Below are 16,418 nucleotides of genomic sequence, written 5' to 3' on the forward strand. Positions count from 1 at the left end.
AATTTACAAATTAAGTGAAGTTAATTAAGTAAATTTGTGAATATAAATTGTAAATTAAGTGAAAAAACAGAATAACAACATTCACATAAAAAAAGATTCGGGGTTCCATGCCCATTCAGAAGCGCAGCTCAGATGAAGCTAATATTAATACTGAAGAGTATTCATAAAAGAATCATTAGATTCTTCAATAACCATAATTTTCAAATATTCTATCAGGTCTGTGATATTTTGGGAAGAAAAGCAGCTACTATTACTGGTTATCAGTAGGATAATCAAGACAACAGTATGACTTGAGGGGAGGAGTAATGAATTGTTCCCTTTTACAAAAACTAAAAAATGTGAGAAGTGAAATTTTAAAAACGGATATAAATTTCCTCAGTCCCTGCAGAGCAGTGTTGTTTCATTTTTTTTTTTAGATTTTATTTATTTATTTGACAGAGAGAAACCACAAGCAGGCAGTGAGGCAGGCAGAGAGAGAGAGAGAGAGAGAGAGAAGCGGGCTCCCTGCCAAGCAGATAGCCCGATGCGGGACTCGATCCCAGGACCCTGAGATCATGACCTGAGCCAAAGGCAGCAGCTTAACCCACTGAGCCACCCAGGTGCCCCTCTTGTTTCATTTTATTTATTTTTAAAATCAAATTCATTGCAGGATAATCTGCATACAACAAAAATGTACCCACTTTAAGGGACTGCCTCTGGGGTCTACCCTGAGACGATCTTGACTGACGGGCAGCATGTGGCATCTATAGGACACTGGGGCTACAGCTCACCGCTTTGGTCTTCACAGGTGAGGGAGGCAGCAACTTGCCAAGGCCCTATCCCTCCTGGCAGCAAGAACACTCCTTACCCCTCTCACCAAGCCAGGAAGCATCACGTGCCAGGGACCCCAGAACCAGGAGGGAGTGAAGCCATGAACCGAGTGGGGAGCCTGCCCCTGCTTTCTGGGAGGCTCGGTCAGCAAGTGCGGACTTCTGCCAGTGTCTACAGCTGCTCTCCAGCCTTGAGTGCGCTGCCAAGCCTCTTTAAGCTGGTTTTCTTACCGGACTGAACGGCAAATACCTCTGCAGGACGCAGGTAAAAATGAAATGAGACAGCCTATCACGAGTAAGCCACGATATGGGACTCTCCTCATGCCAGCCACGATTACCTATGGCGTCCCTCGGGTGCCCGCCACCCGGGACCATCTCCTAGCTGGCACATTCATAACCACTCTGGATCTGAAAGGCACAACGGCCAAAAACGGGCGGTTGAGGCGAAAGCGTATTTAAGGGAAGGCTCCCAGCACCATTTTCACCCGGGTTCAACATGTGGCGTCTCTCTCCGCAGAGGCCGGGTTACCACTCCCTCTGCGTCTTCTGCCCAGGGCCCAGGGGAACGAGGGCGTCCATCACGGCCCCATTCCACTGCCCCGCACCACAGTGGGGCTGCCGGTCCAGGCCGAAATGCCACTTCAAAGGTGTACAGGTCCATTCTGACCCATCGCTCTATCTTTCACATCTGAAAACGGTCCAATTCGCTCCATGTGCTCCTCAATCAGGTCACAGAACAGCAGGAGACATTCCTTTGGCAAAAAAGGACACACTTTTGTCCTGTATCTTGTACTGGTAACTGAGGCTCCGGTCCCGCTGGGCTGCAGGCTGTGATGGTGTCCGCCAGAGGATCCTCAGCTACAGGGACAAGGAGAAGAATGAAAAAGAAGCAGAGCTCCCACGTCCCTGCCTCCTCCATCCCCTGCGACCGAGGCCTCTAGGGGGTCCCAGTCACGTGCCACGCAGCCATGCGACCCACTTTGAAAACAAAGCTTATTACCAGCTAACTAAAACTAACTAACTAACTAACTAACTAAAACCCCTCGGTCTAGGAGTGATGCTATCTGCTCATTACAGAAAATGTGTAAGAAAAGGAAAAAGAAAAACAGCCATCCAGGGAAAAACCACTTAAGCGTTTTTATGTTCTCTTTTGGTTTTTTTTCTATGTGTGGTTTAGTTGGCTACACTGATTCTGAAAATCAGCTCATGAGAGTCAGTACATTCAATCAGGCTCAGGAAGGCGAGAAATTTATTCTGATGATGTCTCAATGCTAGGCATGCGAGAACGCTCCGGGGGCCTGGCCTCAGAGAACCCCCTCTGAACCCTTTCCTCACACGGTGCACACAGGCGCCACCAACACAGCATCCCTGGGCTTGCCCTTTTGTTTTCTTTTCTAACTCTGGGCCCAAACTCTCACCCACGCTTAATGGGTCAAGAGTGGTCAATGTCAAGGTAACCTGGAAGCCGTGGCAGGGGCTTTGGGGGATATTTTAAGAGAGAAGTTCTAGAAGGCAGAGAACCCCTTGGTGGGGGTAGAACCTGACCTCCTTCCCAAGACAGGACTCGAAGCTTCTGCCCAAGTTCTCAAACATTCTGGTCAGAGGCAGCAGTGGGGGCGGCAGCAACTCTAGCCATACAGTCCTCCCAGGTCTGTAGTTTAAAAGGAGCAGCACTGCCGAGTATACCAAGCCTGCTGTGGCCCTGCAGAGGCCTTCCACTGCTGGACAGAATTCTGCTCCAGATGGCGGTCTCCTTTTTACAAGTCCCACTTCGGGCACAAATGGAACCACCGTGGAAAATGTGCACCGCTGTGTGAGGCTAGCCCCATCTGAGACTCTGTCTTGCATTCACACAACTCCTGAGGTTTCCCTTGTACCCGAAGGAACGCTCCAACCCAACAATCCCTAGGGCCTGACACCCTCCCACGTAAGGCCTCGGCTCAGGCACAGAAGCAGCAACTTGTGCCCCGTGAGCCCCTGCACACCTGTCCGTGCACATCCCTGCAGAAGCCCGTAGCCAGGCCCTCGGCCCGCAGGATCAGGTGGCTCTGGTGACTAAGGCCATTCAAAAGGATGTCATTCTCCTCGTCCTCGGCGTCTCCACTGTCGTGTACCAGGGCCACGATGTTTCCCTGCAACAGAGAGTCAAGTTGAGAAGCTGCTCCTCCAGGCAGGGCCATGAGGGGGCACTGGGGTTTCAGGGCCTCCAATCCCCGCACGTCTTCACCCTGATCAGCCTCCACGCTACTGCTGCTGCTAGGAAGGATGCCTGCTTATGCTCCAAGACCCTAATTCCAGCCTTGCCAGCACATCGAACCAGCTCAGTCCCTCTTAACCCAAGCTCAGCTTGGCCTGTGGTCCTCCATGTTAGCAGACAGTGCCACCTTTCTGCCAGGCTCCCGTTCTTCCGGTCCGCGGCTCCAGAATGCTCAGCATGCACCAGACCGCAGCGGGGATCAGAGGGCAGGGGTGTGGGCCTGGAGACAACACAGGACGCAGGCCAGGAGAAAACGCAGCATGGGGGAGTGAGGGAGCCCAGGCAGAGGCATCCTATCTAGCCCAGGGGAGAGGGTCAGGAGATGGATGCACACGAGCAGAGTCAGAAGGGCAGGCAGGAGTTAGCCAACCAAAACCACAGGGGAGGTCGACCCGCTGAAGGGGATACCCTGTAAGTCTTTCAGAGGCACACTGTCCAGTCATTAAAAAGAACAAAGCAGACCCGAGTGTTCTGTTCTTAGGCAACGGACACCAAGGTACAGGTGTGCTATGAAACGGCATGGCAGGTGACCAGCGACGTGAAGAAAAACACAGACACACACTACATAAAACACGTTCACAATTGCACAGACTCTCGGGAAAGATATCCACATGGGGAAAGAGACCGCAACTTTGTACAACTCTTTGTGCTATTTACTTTTTTCTTTCTTAAACTATTCTCAAGTTTTACTTTTTCAACTGAAAGAGGTATTTTTACAAAACGAGGGTAGCAGCAGGCCACAGAGCAAGCTAAGCTGCAGGCAGTATGCCTGTCTCCGTGTGGCTGATTGCTCCCTCCACGCTGCTTCCGTTCCCTCCTCCTCCCGTTCTCTCTGTCACCCGGCTCCCAGCCCCATGACTGCAGCCCCGTGGCCCCTGGAGTTCCCCCGAGCCTAGCTGCCAGCCAGGCCCTTGCATAGGAGGGTTCAACATGCCCTGCTGGGAACATGCAGCCCCAGCTGACTCCACTAGCTCACCCCGACCTCTGCCCAGCACCACAGCCTGACCACACAGCGCTGAGGGCCACGGGCTCCTGCCAGGGGCACCATCACATGCTGAAGAACGGCCGCCGGGGGCCAGATGCTGTGTGGGTGTGTTGCAAGCTTCGTGTCACTAAACTCCTGCCATTGGGTTCCCGTGAGGCAGGCACTGAAGCCATTCCTCTATCGTATAGAGGGGTCTACTCCCATTGCTCTGTGTCGGCAAAATCCCCATTTTTGCCTCATCATTTGACAGTTAACAGTTATGTCCTATACTTGCATCACATCTCACAATTTTTTTACAGCAGTTTATACCTCAACTGATCTTCAAAGCCCACGCAAAGTGACAATGACTTCTCCCAGGACATGAGGCAATGTGTGCCAGAGCTAGGACTGCTGTAGTACCACACACGACCGGCTACCATCAAGACAGTACCGGTCAACCTTTTCGTTTGGAGGCCTTTATTTTTTAGCAGTGGCAAGTAGGGGAGTGGAGGATGGGAGACCAAAAGATTTCTGGGCCTACTAGCACAAAGCCAAACCCCAAGGCGAATCCACAAGAAAGAGCACCGCAAGCAAGGGAGGTGTGGACCCGCCTGGGCCCATGGAGGTCAGAGGTGGGAGCACGGAGAGCAGGCCAATCAATACCTTTTGTTCCCAGCACACAGCAACTCTGCAGTAGTGCATGAAGTCCAACACAGCCACTGCCCCCAGGCCCAGGCTCAGCAGCACACTGAGGTCGTCCACCAGCAGGACCGGGTACCTCCATGCGGCCTGTCCGTCCTCCACGGGCTTCAGAGCCTCTCGGACAAACTCATACAGGGGCTGCAGGTTCCCCGCATTGGCCTCCCTGGAACATCAAGCACGGCGCATCAGAGAGCTCTCTATGAATGTTTACTGGGACCGAGCAGCCTCACAGGAACGGGCCGGGGGAGGCAAAGAACTGGATTGGCCGAAGCTGTTCCTGATTTGATTGGAAAGAAAAAGTACGCAGGCGTACACGAGCAAGTTGCGCTTCACACATTCCACGAGGCCTAGGAGGTACAAAGCACTGGGGGACACAAAATTAACAGCCTCCCTGACCCTTGAGAGACACCATGCCACCCCTCCACCTAAGAGCTAAAGCACTGGAAGATTAACTTGGATTAGGCAGGCAGGAGAAGCCTTCCCGGGAGGCCACCACGGGGACAAAAAGCTAAACAGCAATTCAGGTGACCTAGCGGTGAGGGACCAAGGTCTAAGGGCTGTTTGTGTACCTAACAGATTCCGCCTGTTTTTGAACAAGCCTCCCCAGTGACTACCCTGGGCGGTCACCTCCCAGCAACAGAGGCTCAAAAAGGACCAGAGCACAGGGCCTAGGCACCAGCCCACACCCCAGATCTGAGCTCCGTTAACAGCAAGGACAGCAACTTCCCACAGCCCACAGTGAAGTGTAACCAGGCCCATCATTCAGACGAAGACACCCAGGTAAAGGCTATGTGCAAGATCACAAGCACAGGGTCAGGGCACGGGGCTTCTGACTCTACACTGCCTTCCAGCCACTGCACAAGGCCCGGTCTTGGGGCTGGGGTGAGAGGGAGCTCCCGTAGGGACTCCCTTGTGGAGCAAAGGAGAGCAGCCACGTGGCGAGTCTGCACAGAGCTATATTTACGTCTGACACTCATTAAGGACAAGAAACAGGAAAACCAGTCTCAGAATAGCAAACCCAGGGTCAACAGATTTTTTCTTAAAGGGCAACAGTAAAATTTGAGGCTTGTGAGTCCTATGGTCTCTGTCTCAACAACTCAACCCTGCCGCTGGAGTGCAAAACAGCCAGGACAATATGCAAACAAGGGAATGCAGCTATTCTAATAAAACTTTATCTACAGGGGTACCTGGGTGGCTCAGTGGGTTAAGCCTCTGCCTTTGGCTTAGGTCATGATCTCAGGGTCCTGGGATCCAGCTGCGCATCGGGCTCTCTGCTCAGCAGGGAGCCTGCTTTCCCCGTCCCGCCTGCCTCTTTGCCTACTTGTGATCTCTCTCTCTCAAATAAATAAATAAAAATATATATATAAAAAAACTTAATCTACAAAAACAGGTAGCTGACCCACAGGCTGTACATTGCTGAGCCCTATATATCGAGCCAAAAACAGAACAAAGGTGTGTGCTAGGGCTCTGAGCCAGGGTTGGAAAAAACATGCTGTTCTGCCATACTCCCAGCAAATAATGTTTTCTATAGCTTTTGGGTCAGCCATACGCCCTCTAGCCCATGAGGTCCATGAGCCAAGGGCTCTCTGATAAAGCCACAACACCAGGGAAGCGTCTGCCTTCTGGAGCCAGCTCTGTCCCCTCACACGCCACATGCCAGGGACAAGGAATCACAGGGCAAGCCTGATCTGGGTCCCCCCACCCAGTGGGTACTTCTGGGCAGGGCTGGGGGCTGACTGACCTGAGGAACTGCAGGGGGTGTGGCTCCGCCTGAGCCCGGAAGAAGACATCCACCGAAGACTTAAGTCCCTCGAGGAACACAAGCTGCCCACATTCCCGGGCCGCAGTCAGGCTGACACCCTAAACAACACGGGAGAGTGAATCACGGTGCCTTGCAGGCGAACCCACCCCAGCGGCCAGACTCCAGCTCACAAGAGGGCACAGGACACATTCTAAGCCCCGTAAACGTGCAGCTGTCTACCTTCGGTTGGGGCCCATGCCTTCTTTCCACTGGGTGTCCCCAACCCACCAGCCCCACTGTGCTCAGGTCTGCCGTTATATCTAATGGTCACTTCGCAAAGAACTGACGTTTTGCTTACACGTCCGTTTTCATGACGGCTCAATACTTGGCTTTAATTTGCAATAGTATCACGAAGTGTATCATAAACTCTTCAAATGTACGTATTTACCAAGCACATTTAGAAACGATACTAATTCATGATAAAAAAAAAAAAAAAAAAAAAAGAAACGATACTAATGACAATAAAATGGTGGGAGAATGACCAAGGTCTGAAAAACGCTGGCTGCAGAAGAAAGGGCCAGACGTTGGCTCTGGACCTCACAGACCCTGTCAGGTGCGCCTCAGCAGCACAGGACCTCAGCGGGGCTCTGAGGTTCTCAGTAACACAGCTCCCAGACCGACTGCCAGGCTGCCGGCCACAGAGGACGATCTGCTCAGCAGCAGGCTCCCCGTCTCCTCCCTCTTCCTCAGAGGCGGCACTCCCACGAGAGCTAGGGCGACACGAACTCCTGACGCACTAGTTCGGAGGTGGACAACGTTTCTCTGTGAAGGGCAACATAGGCCTCGCGGGCCACGATCTGTGCTTGTTACTCCTCAGCTCTGTAGAGTGAGGGCAGCCACACACGATTCCTAAACCCCTGCTCTAGACCAAACCTTTTTTTTTTTTAAGTTTATTTACTTTTAAAAATAATCTCTACACCCGATATGGGGCTCAAACTCATGACCTCAAGGATCAAGAGTCACGTGCTCTTTGGGCTGAGCCAGCCAGGGGTCCCTAGACCAGAACTTCTCAATAGGGCTCTTCATGACCTAGTCGACTGAGACGCTCTTGGGTCACCCGATTACAAGGCAGATCCCGGAGCACCACTCCAGACTTCTAGAAGATCTGCGGGCAGCGCCCAACAATCTGCATTTCGACAAACTCCCAAAGATGGATACAATCTAGATAGGCAGCCCGCTGCTCTATCTGTGCAGAAACAGGTCACATGGAACTCTCTAGACTCCTCATGCCCCTAGGTCAAGTCTCAAGTATTCATTCACACCCCGGTGTCCTCCACTGGGCAGCGCCATCAGCCCCACAGTGACCTATGGCCGACAGAAAGACTCCTGCTCGTCACCTCTGCTCTCGCTCCTTACCATTCCGCTAATGGCAGTTCAGTAACACACCCAGAGTACGGAGGCTCACACTCCAGCCCTCCACGTGCCCAGTGCTGTGTGCCAGTCCTGCTGTGTCGACGACGACTCAAAGGTACCAATCTGGACATGAGCGAACACTGATTTCTCATCCAGAAACATAGATGCTGGGTCACAGAGACATGCTTCACAGACGTGGAATGTAACGTGTTCTTAACATGACTGCTCTCCCTAAGCTCACGCTCTGACCTCTAACACAGAGTCGTCCTCTGACCTCATGCTCTGCAGAGAATGGGAAAGAGACTCTCATCCTCTTATTTGTTTCTCCCCATCACAGTGACGTGGCCCAGTAGGAAAACTGACATTTCAATACATCACTGCTAATGAGTGGCCTGCTTCTTTCCCTCTCTGAGGCGGGCCTACTAAAAACAAAACAAGACCAAAAACAAAAACACAAAACAGTAAGCCCCCCCAAGTCACAGGTGAGGGGTGATGGCCTAGGCTAGGCCAGAAAGTTCACCAGCCTCTTGGCCATCTTATTCTTGCCTGCCGGCATCGATTAAGATGAAGGACAGGCCAGGATGAGATAAGGAGCAGGTGAGAAAAGCACCTCCCCCGCATCTGGGGAGATGTAAGCTCTAAACTGAGAGAGAGAGCGGAGGCACTCGGTTTGGTGGTAGACCAAGCTGTGATCTCCAGCTCAGCAGAACTAAGATTAAAGCCCACACTGAGAGGGAGAAAACTGGAACTGGTCCAGAGTCAGTAGAGCTTCACTGGATTCACAACAGATGTGGTTCTATAAACTAAATTAATAAAACAGGAAGAGATGCTGCCATAGCCCTTCAGACAAGGGGTTCAGCACCCTGTGATTTCCTCAGTCACTCTCTTGCTAAGTTCTCTACAACCCAGAGAGGGGAGACCAGCCTTGGCCCCACTCACACCGGCGTGACCCACATACTCAGGGACTGCACCTCGGAGGTCTACAGTATTTACCAACTTCCTTCCCACGATATTGTAGTGACTGAAGGACTGGACGAGGGCCACAAAGCAGACTTTACAGTTAGCTAGAAAACAAAACAAACAGATTTTTAGTGAAGTCTTCACTTACAATCAGTCTCATATAGTTCACACTTCTGGAAACAAAAGCACTGGGGCCAGTCTAGACAGACTCAAGGGGCCTTGCAATATGACATACCCAATTTCATTCTAAGACGCACATTTTCTCATATATGATAATAATGTCTTATTTCATCGAACCTGAGATGTAATTCTGTTACGTGTACTACTATGTATACCTTACTTTGTTCTATTGTAAACCAATGGTGGTTTTTTTTTAAGATTTTAATTTATTTATTTGATAGAGAGAATGAGCATAAGTAGGCAGAGAGGCAGGAAGAGAGAGAGGGGGAAGCAGGTTCCCCACTGAGCAGAGAGCCCGATGTGGGGCTCGATCCCAGGGCCCCGAGATCATGACCTAAGCCGAAGGCAGAGGCTTAACCCACTGAGCCACCCAGGTGCCCCATCCAACTGTGGTTTTTAAAAGACATTATTTGAGACACGTGGGTGGCTTAGTCAGTTAGGAGTCTGCCTTTGGCTCAGGTCTTGATCCCAGAGTCCTGGGGTCAAGCCCTACACCTTGCTCAGCAGGGAGCCCGCTTCTCCCTCTGCCTAACGCTCCCCCACTTGTGCTCTCCAATCTCTCCCTGACAAATAAATAAAATCTTTAAAAATAAATAAATAAATAAATAAAATTTTCTGTTTACTGTTGGTATACAGAAATACAACTGATTTTTTAAAAAACTGGTCTTGGGGCGCCTGGGTGGCTCAGTGGGTTAAGGCCTCTGCCTTCGGTTGGAGTCATGGTCCCGGGGTCCTGGGATCGAGCCCCGCGTCAGGCTCTCTGCTCCGCGGGGAGCCTGCTTCCTCCTCTCTCTCTGCCTGCCTCTTTGTCTAGTTGTGATTTCTCTCTGTCAAATAAATATTAAAAAAAAAAAAAAGTAAAAAATAAAAATAAAAAAAAATAAAAAACTGGTCTTATATCCAAGAAGTTATAAGGGGAACACAAAGAGGCTCTAGCTACCTTACAGAACACAATTAGTTCTAATAATTTATCTGTAGATTCTCTTGCTCTTTCAGTGCTGACAATAACATCATCTGGAAAAGAAAAAAATTTCAAAGCTGTGAATTATTACAACTAAGAGTGCCAAACGTCTACCTCTATCCTGGCCTGCCTCGGCAGGGGCTCAAGAAGCAATCAGTTGATAAATGAGTCTCTTTTTCATCAGCTGTTTTCTTCTTCTAATCTGCTTCTGTCTATAGATTGCGTGGCCCTACAGTTTCCCTCCCTACGTTCTTTAGGAAGCATCTACTGCCCGGGCAACTTGTCAATGGATGCAGGGCCCAAGGACCTCAAGTACACAAGGACCAAGGAGCAACTAAATCAGGAGGCCACAAGAGTCTCCGTGAGACTGCACACACACTTGGTGGAGAAGAGAAGATACGACATGGATACAGAGAGCACGTACCACCCTTTGGGAGGATGGGCGGGAGCAAGACGGTCAAGTAACCTATGACCTAATAAACAGCCATCTGGCTACCCAAACACCAAAGCTGTTATTGGTTAATACTATTCCCATTGTGTTTTGCCTTAGGTTTCTTTTTCTACAACACCAATGAATCCTGTACCTTTGAGGTAAAAGGAGAGAAAGTGGTGTACAAGGAAGCTGCCGTCTGTCTTGGCATCACAGAGTAGAGTCAGTTTCCCCTAAAAGTTAAGAGAATACAAAAAGGTGAATTAGACTCCCTGGAAAGAGGTCAGTGTCTTATACACACAGAGACACCCACATGGACTACCAAAAAGAAAGAAATAAATCAAAACAAGGGAAAGAAATAATACTTGAAGTGATTGCTTAAAGTGATTGATTAAATCACTTGTTATAGGTAAGCATATCTTGGCTTCTACTTCTCCAAGGCAAACAGAATAAAGTGCCTCATCTTCCTCATTCACCGTGGTACCTCAGGGACCAGTCCTGGGGAGAACAAGATCCTGAACAAAAGAAGCTTTTACTGTCAGAATCCAGTAAAAATCACAGCCTGCCAATTTGGGAATGGGCATTCAAAAAACTAATCTGATCCAACTTAATTCCTATTTCTAATTCTTTTTTTTTTTTAAAGATTTTATTTATTTATTTGACAGAGAGAGATCACAAGTAGGCAGAGAGGCAAGCAGAGAGAGTGAGAGGGAAGCAGGCTCCCTGCCGAGCAGAGAGCCCGATGCGGGACTCGATCCCAGGACCCTGAGATCATGATCTGAGCCGAAGGCAGTGGCCTAAACCACTGAGCCACCCAGGCGCCCCTATTTCTAATTCTTATACCAATTCTGTCCAATAGGGTGGGGGAGGGGGAGAAGTAGTAGTTGGCAGACCTCCAGCAACAAGGTTCTCATCCCAGTGGCCCTGGATGAGAGCTCTGGTCATGGAAACTCCTGGAAAGACTATTATCTAAAGAAGGACTCCACAGGGGCTGGCTGCCTTGCTCCAGCCACCTCTAGTTCCCTGTCAAAGGAGAGGCTGGGATCAAATGGTATCTGATAGGACACTTCCATGTTGTGAGTTTTCTTTCACTTATAAAATTTGAAAAACTGCACTATCAGACCTTAAGGGTTACCTGCAGTGCTCTCATTTCCTGGTGCCCACTCTGACCCCCCCATTCCTCCACTCCGGCCCTGGGCTGAGCACTCGAGGTGCCCGAGGTAACTAGGAAGGTCGCCAGTGCCACCTGCAGGCTTAGGCAACTGACACCCACAGCTTCATTAAAAAAAAGGTCCGACTGGTACACATGGTGTCTTGGCTGCCTGGTGGAGCTTTCCATTTTCCTGGGAGGACAGAGTTTGTAAAATAAATCAGGTTGGGTTCCCGGAAGAAGTAAGCACCGCGCTAAAATATGAAAAATTTCGGGATGCCCCGGAGTACGGAGAAAACAAAGTGGCGGAGCTGTCGTGCCCCAGGCCGACTTGCTAGAAGCCGACGCTGGTTGAAAGCAACTCGGAAGAGCAGCATTCAAGACCATGAGGAGGAAGAGGAGCAGCGTTCACTGCGACTTGCACAATGCCGCAGGGCCAGAGAGAAACTCAGGGCGAATGAGAAACTAGTCTCCTGGGAAACGGGGAGAATCAAACTCCCGACTATCAGACAGCCTCCTCCACTGGGCACCGGGAGCCAGTGAGCACGCACAGGGCCTCCGAGTACAGGTTTGGGAACATAAGCCAATGCAGAGGCGGCCAAGCTTCCAGGGCACTTCGAGACACGCCGATCCTCCGTAAGCGCCAGCGCCGAGCCCAGGTCCCCCCAGGCCCTCCCCGGACTACAACTCCCAGGCGCCTCGGTACCCGCCGACGTCGCGTCTTTCCCAAGAATCCACGTGCGCTCCATCCGGGGATGCGGTCTTCCGCCACGCTCCGGGACCCGCCCCTTCCCGCAGCGCGGCTTCTTACCTGCTCCGCCCTGTCAGGGGTGGTGTTGAGAAGGCTATTGAGTTCTGGGAACATCCCGAGCTCCGGGCACGACTGTCCCAGACCGGGAGTCGGGCCTGCGGCGGGGACGACGGAGACCAAAGAGCTGCACACCACTCGGGCCCACGCGGCGGAAGCGCGCACGCGCAGCACCGCTTCCTGGCGCCGCCGCAGCCAATCAGGCGGGCGCCTGGATCTGGGCTCTGCCGGCGCACGCGCGAGGGTGCGCTTCCGGCTGGGGTAGGGGCGGGGGCGCAGGTCCTGCGGTGACTTCTTTTTTTTTTTTTTAAAGATTTTATTTATTTATTTGACAGAGAGAGATCACAAGTAGGCAGAGAGGCAGGCAGAGAGAGTGAGAGGGAAGCAGGCTCCCCGCCGAGCAGAGAGCCCGATGCGGGACTCGATCCTAGGACCCTGAGATCATGATCTGAGCCGAAGGCAGCGGCTTAAACCACTGAGCCACCCAGGTGCCCCCCTGCGGTGACTTCTTGAGGATCCGCCCACCAGACTGTGGTACCCGAGGGCACGCGCGGCGGGTCTTTTCCGCCTTCCTTTGGCCTCGCTCTCTCCCCAGCCACGGGCCTCGGGACAGTACAGTCCGCCCTTCCACCCGTAGCTGTCGAGCTCCTGCTGTGTGTCCCCCAAGTCTCCAAGTTCAAGCTACTTAGGGAGCGAGATGAGTGCGGATGCCCGCGCTTTCTCGCAAAGCAGAAAACAAACGTAATAATCACGGAGTTGCGTATGGAAAAGTTCTTGGTTGGGGGGAGCAGAAGCTGGGTAAGGGAGTAACGGTGGGGTAAGGATAGGTTAGGAATTAAAGAGGTTATCAAGGTAGGCTCACTATGAAGATGTGATTGGAGCACACGTTGCATGCTCCCACTCAGGACGTTTGCACCAACTCTGCCTCCCTCCTGGAATGCTGTTCTCCCAGACACTCAGAAGATTTTAAAAATCCCCCACTTGTTCCAGGTCTTTGCTCAGATAGCACCAATCTTCGAGGCCTTCTCTGACGATTCTGTTTAAATTGCAAACTGTCCTTTCCCCAACACTTAACCCCTTTCCCCTGCTTTCTTTTTTCCATAGCATTTATATCTAACTATATATAGTTCTCTTGTACCACAGTGAACCTCAGAGCACCAGGGACAATCCTATAGTTCGACAAAATCACGTTTATTGACTCATTGCAAGGAGAGAAGTAGCATACCAGTAGAGTCCTGGGACCTCATGGAGCAAAGGAAAAGCAGTTGTTTTAGGATTTGGGAAAGGATGGAGTTCAGGTGAAATTTAAATGAAGTGGTGTTTGTCGATGGGCTGGAAGCAGAGCATAGCTGTGTGTACCGGCGCAACATCTGGCCAGGACTGTAAAGAGGACCAAGGTTTCCAGTGCATACCACAAGGTTAAGATAGATGTGGATGGGGAGGTGGGTGGGGGGATGGGTAAAATAGATAAAGGAGGTAAAAATCTTTTTTTTTCTTTTCATATTAAAACACTCATAATTGAAATATTTTTAGGTGGCTGGGTGGTTCGGTCTTTAAATGTCTGCCTTTGGCTCAGGTCATGATCCTGGGGTCCTGGGATCGAGCCCCACATCAGGCTCCCTGCTACACGGGAAGCCTGCTTTTCCCTCTCCCACTATTTGTCCTTCTCTCGCTGTATCTTTCTCTGTCAAATGAGATGAATGGATGACCCATTCAAGGAAGTTCACTTAATCCTGCTTAATAAAAGCCTGTATCCTTCGCATATTGATGGAAACACTGGCAGCAAATATTGAGGCCATTTTTCTGGATCAGACCTTGCTGGTTTGAGCAGATGTGGCAAGAACCCTGGCCATCTTTCCTCAGATGGCTCCAGTAGAGCTCCTGGTGAGCCATTTCGTTCTCTCGGATGCAACAAGGCAGAAGGGAGAATACACTTACCTTGACGAGCAGTGAGAAATGTATAGGATGGTGAATCATTATATTGTACACCTGAAACTACTATAACATTGTATGTTTATACTTCAATTAAAAAAGGTTTTTGGGGACACATAGGTGGCTTAGTTCGTTAAGTGTCTGCCTTTGGCTCAGGTCATGATCTCGGGGTCCTGGGATCGAGCCCCATGTTGGGCTTCCTGCTCAGCTGGGAACCTGCTTATCCCTCTCCCTCTGCCTTCCTCTCTGCCTACTTGTGATCCCTCTCTGCCTGTCAAATACATAAGTGAAATAATTAAAAATAAATAAATTTCATGTATGTAATTACTCACTTATTTGAAATTCCCCACCTGGGCTGGAAATCTCCATGTCAAAATTACTTTGATTCTCCAGCCAGGAATGGGGCATTATATGCTTACTAGTATGTGAAAGAGAGAAGAGCAGCCCCTGGCATCCAGGGGCTAGTTCTTGGTGTTGTCCTGTTTAGCATAAACAATTTCATAAAACAACATTCGACTGATTATGATGGGTCATGACAAAACTAGTCCACTCCATAGTTAGGCTGAACACAAAACAAGAGCAAGTCCAAGCCACAAACAAGCAGACATCCCCGCTCCCAGCTAATGACTATTGCTACTTTACCATCACAGCTTTAGCCTCACTCTTGTCTGCCCTCCATGTAGATGAGATTAAGGTACCTGATCATAGAATTAACCCTGTTTTGACAGCATCCAATACCAAACCTTCCTCTCAATTACCTAACAAGCCAAATCCTGTAATTATGTTCTAACACTTTAAAAAAATATATTTTATTTATTTATTTGACAGAGAGAGAGAAAGAGAGATCACAAGTAGGCAGAGAGGCAGGCAAAGTCAGAGGGGGAAGCAGGCTCCCCGCTGAGCAGAGAGCCTGATGCGAGGCTCGATTCCAGGACCCTGAGATCACGACCCAAGCTGAAGGCAGAGGCTTAACCCACTGAGCCACCCAGGTGCCCCAATGTTCTAACAGTTTTTTAATTAAAACAATTTTATTTATTTATTTGATAGAGAGAAAGTGAGAGAGCTTGAGAGGGGAGAAGGTCAGAGGGAGAATTAGATTCCCCCCACAGAGCTGGGAGCCTTATGTGGGACTCGATCCCAGGACTCCGGGATCATGACCTGAGCTGAAGGCAGTCAATTAACCAAATGAGCCACCCAGGCGCCCTTTAATTAAAAAAATTTTTTAAAGATTTTATTTATTTATTTGAGAGAGAACAGGAGCCAGGGGTTGCGGCAGAAGGAGAGAGGAAAAGAAGTAGACCCCCAATGAGCAGGGAGCCCAACATGGAGCTCCACCCCAGGACCCTGGGATCATGACCTGAGCCAAAGGCAAACACTTAACTGACTTAGCTACCCAGGTGCCCGTGTCCTGACACTCTTAATGATACACCCCATGATTTCCCCTGGTGTGCATTCTCTTTCATAGCAATGAATAATAAACCCAACTTTTCAACAATCCGTGAATTCCTGGTGGTTGTTGCCTGGAAGGAAATGACAGGATTTCACAGTTTCAACTTCAGAAACCTTAGGAGTTTCTCAGTAAGAAAACAGGAGTCATGGGGGCCTGGGGCTCAGCGGGTTAAGCCTCTGTTCAGGTCGTGATCTCAGGGTCCTGGGATTGAGTCCCGCATCGGGCTCTCTGCTCAGCAGGAAGCCTGCTTCCCCCCCACCCCGTGCCTGCCTCTCTGCCTACTTGTCATCTCTGTCTGTCAAATAAATAAATAAAATCTTTTTTAAAAATTAGTTAAAAAACAACAGGAGTGACTCAAAGAAATGGGTTACTCTCAGACTGCAGCGGCAGCATATCCTTGAGGGAATACTGTTTCTGGTGACTGCCGGCTTTATCTGTGTTGACAATGAACAACTGGACAGGTTTTTAGAGTCTGAACTAATGGTTTCTTTCCTAATATCCTTATTTGAATCATCACACTAGAAGGGAGAAGAGGGGTTTTTGTCTGGCCTATTCACTCTCATTCCTCAGCACCTGCTACGTGCTCATTGGTATTTTTCTGTAATGATGGGCTGTCTTTTCACTTTCTTAATGGTGTCCTTTGAAGCAAAAAAGTTTTTAG

The 16,418-nt window shown here is 50.1% G+C and overlaps 1 protein-coding gene across 1 annotated transcript; it reads right to left on the reverse strand.

Moving 5' to 3' along the window:
* Positions 1-532: 532 nt before the first annotated feature.
* On the reverse strand, positions 533-12,515 carry ELP6 (elongator acetyltransferase complex subunit 6). Its single transcript, XM_045989743.1, has 7 exons — positions 12,379-12,515; positions 10,572-10,650; positions 8,880-8,950; positions 6,474-6,592; positions 4,694-4,895; positions 2,795-2,941; positions 533-1,667 (listed from the first exon to the last, which is right to left on the reverse strand). The coding sequence occupies exons 1-7, from the start codon at positions 12,430-12,432 to the stop codon at positions 1,539-1,541; spliced, it is 801 nt and encodes a 266-aa protein (XP_045845699.1). The 5' UTR covers positions 12,433-12,515; the 3' UTR covers positions 533-1,538.
* Between the last annotated feature and the right edge of the window lie 3,903 nt (positions 12,516-16,418).

This window comes from Meles meles, chromosome 20 (genome assembly GCF_922984935.1).
Source record: "Meles meles chromosome 20, mMelMel3.1 paternal haplotype, whole genome shotgun sequence".
In the NCBI taxonomy this organism is placed as follows: Eukaryota; Metazoa; Chordata; class Mammalia; order Carnivora; family Mustelidae; genus Meles; species Meles meles.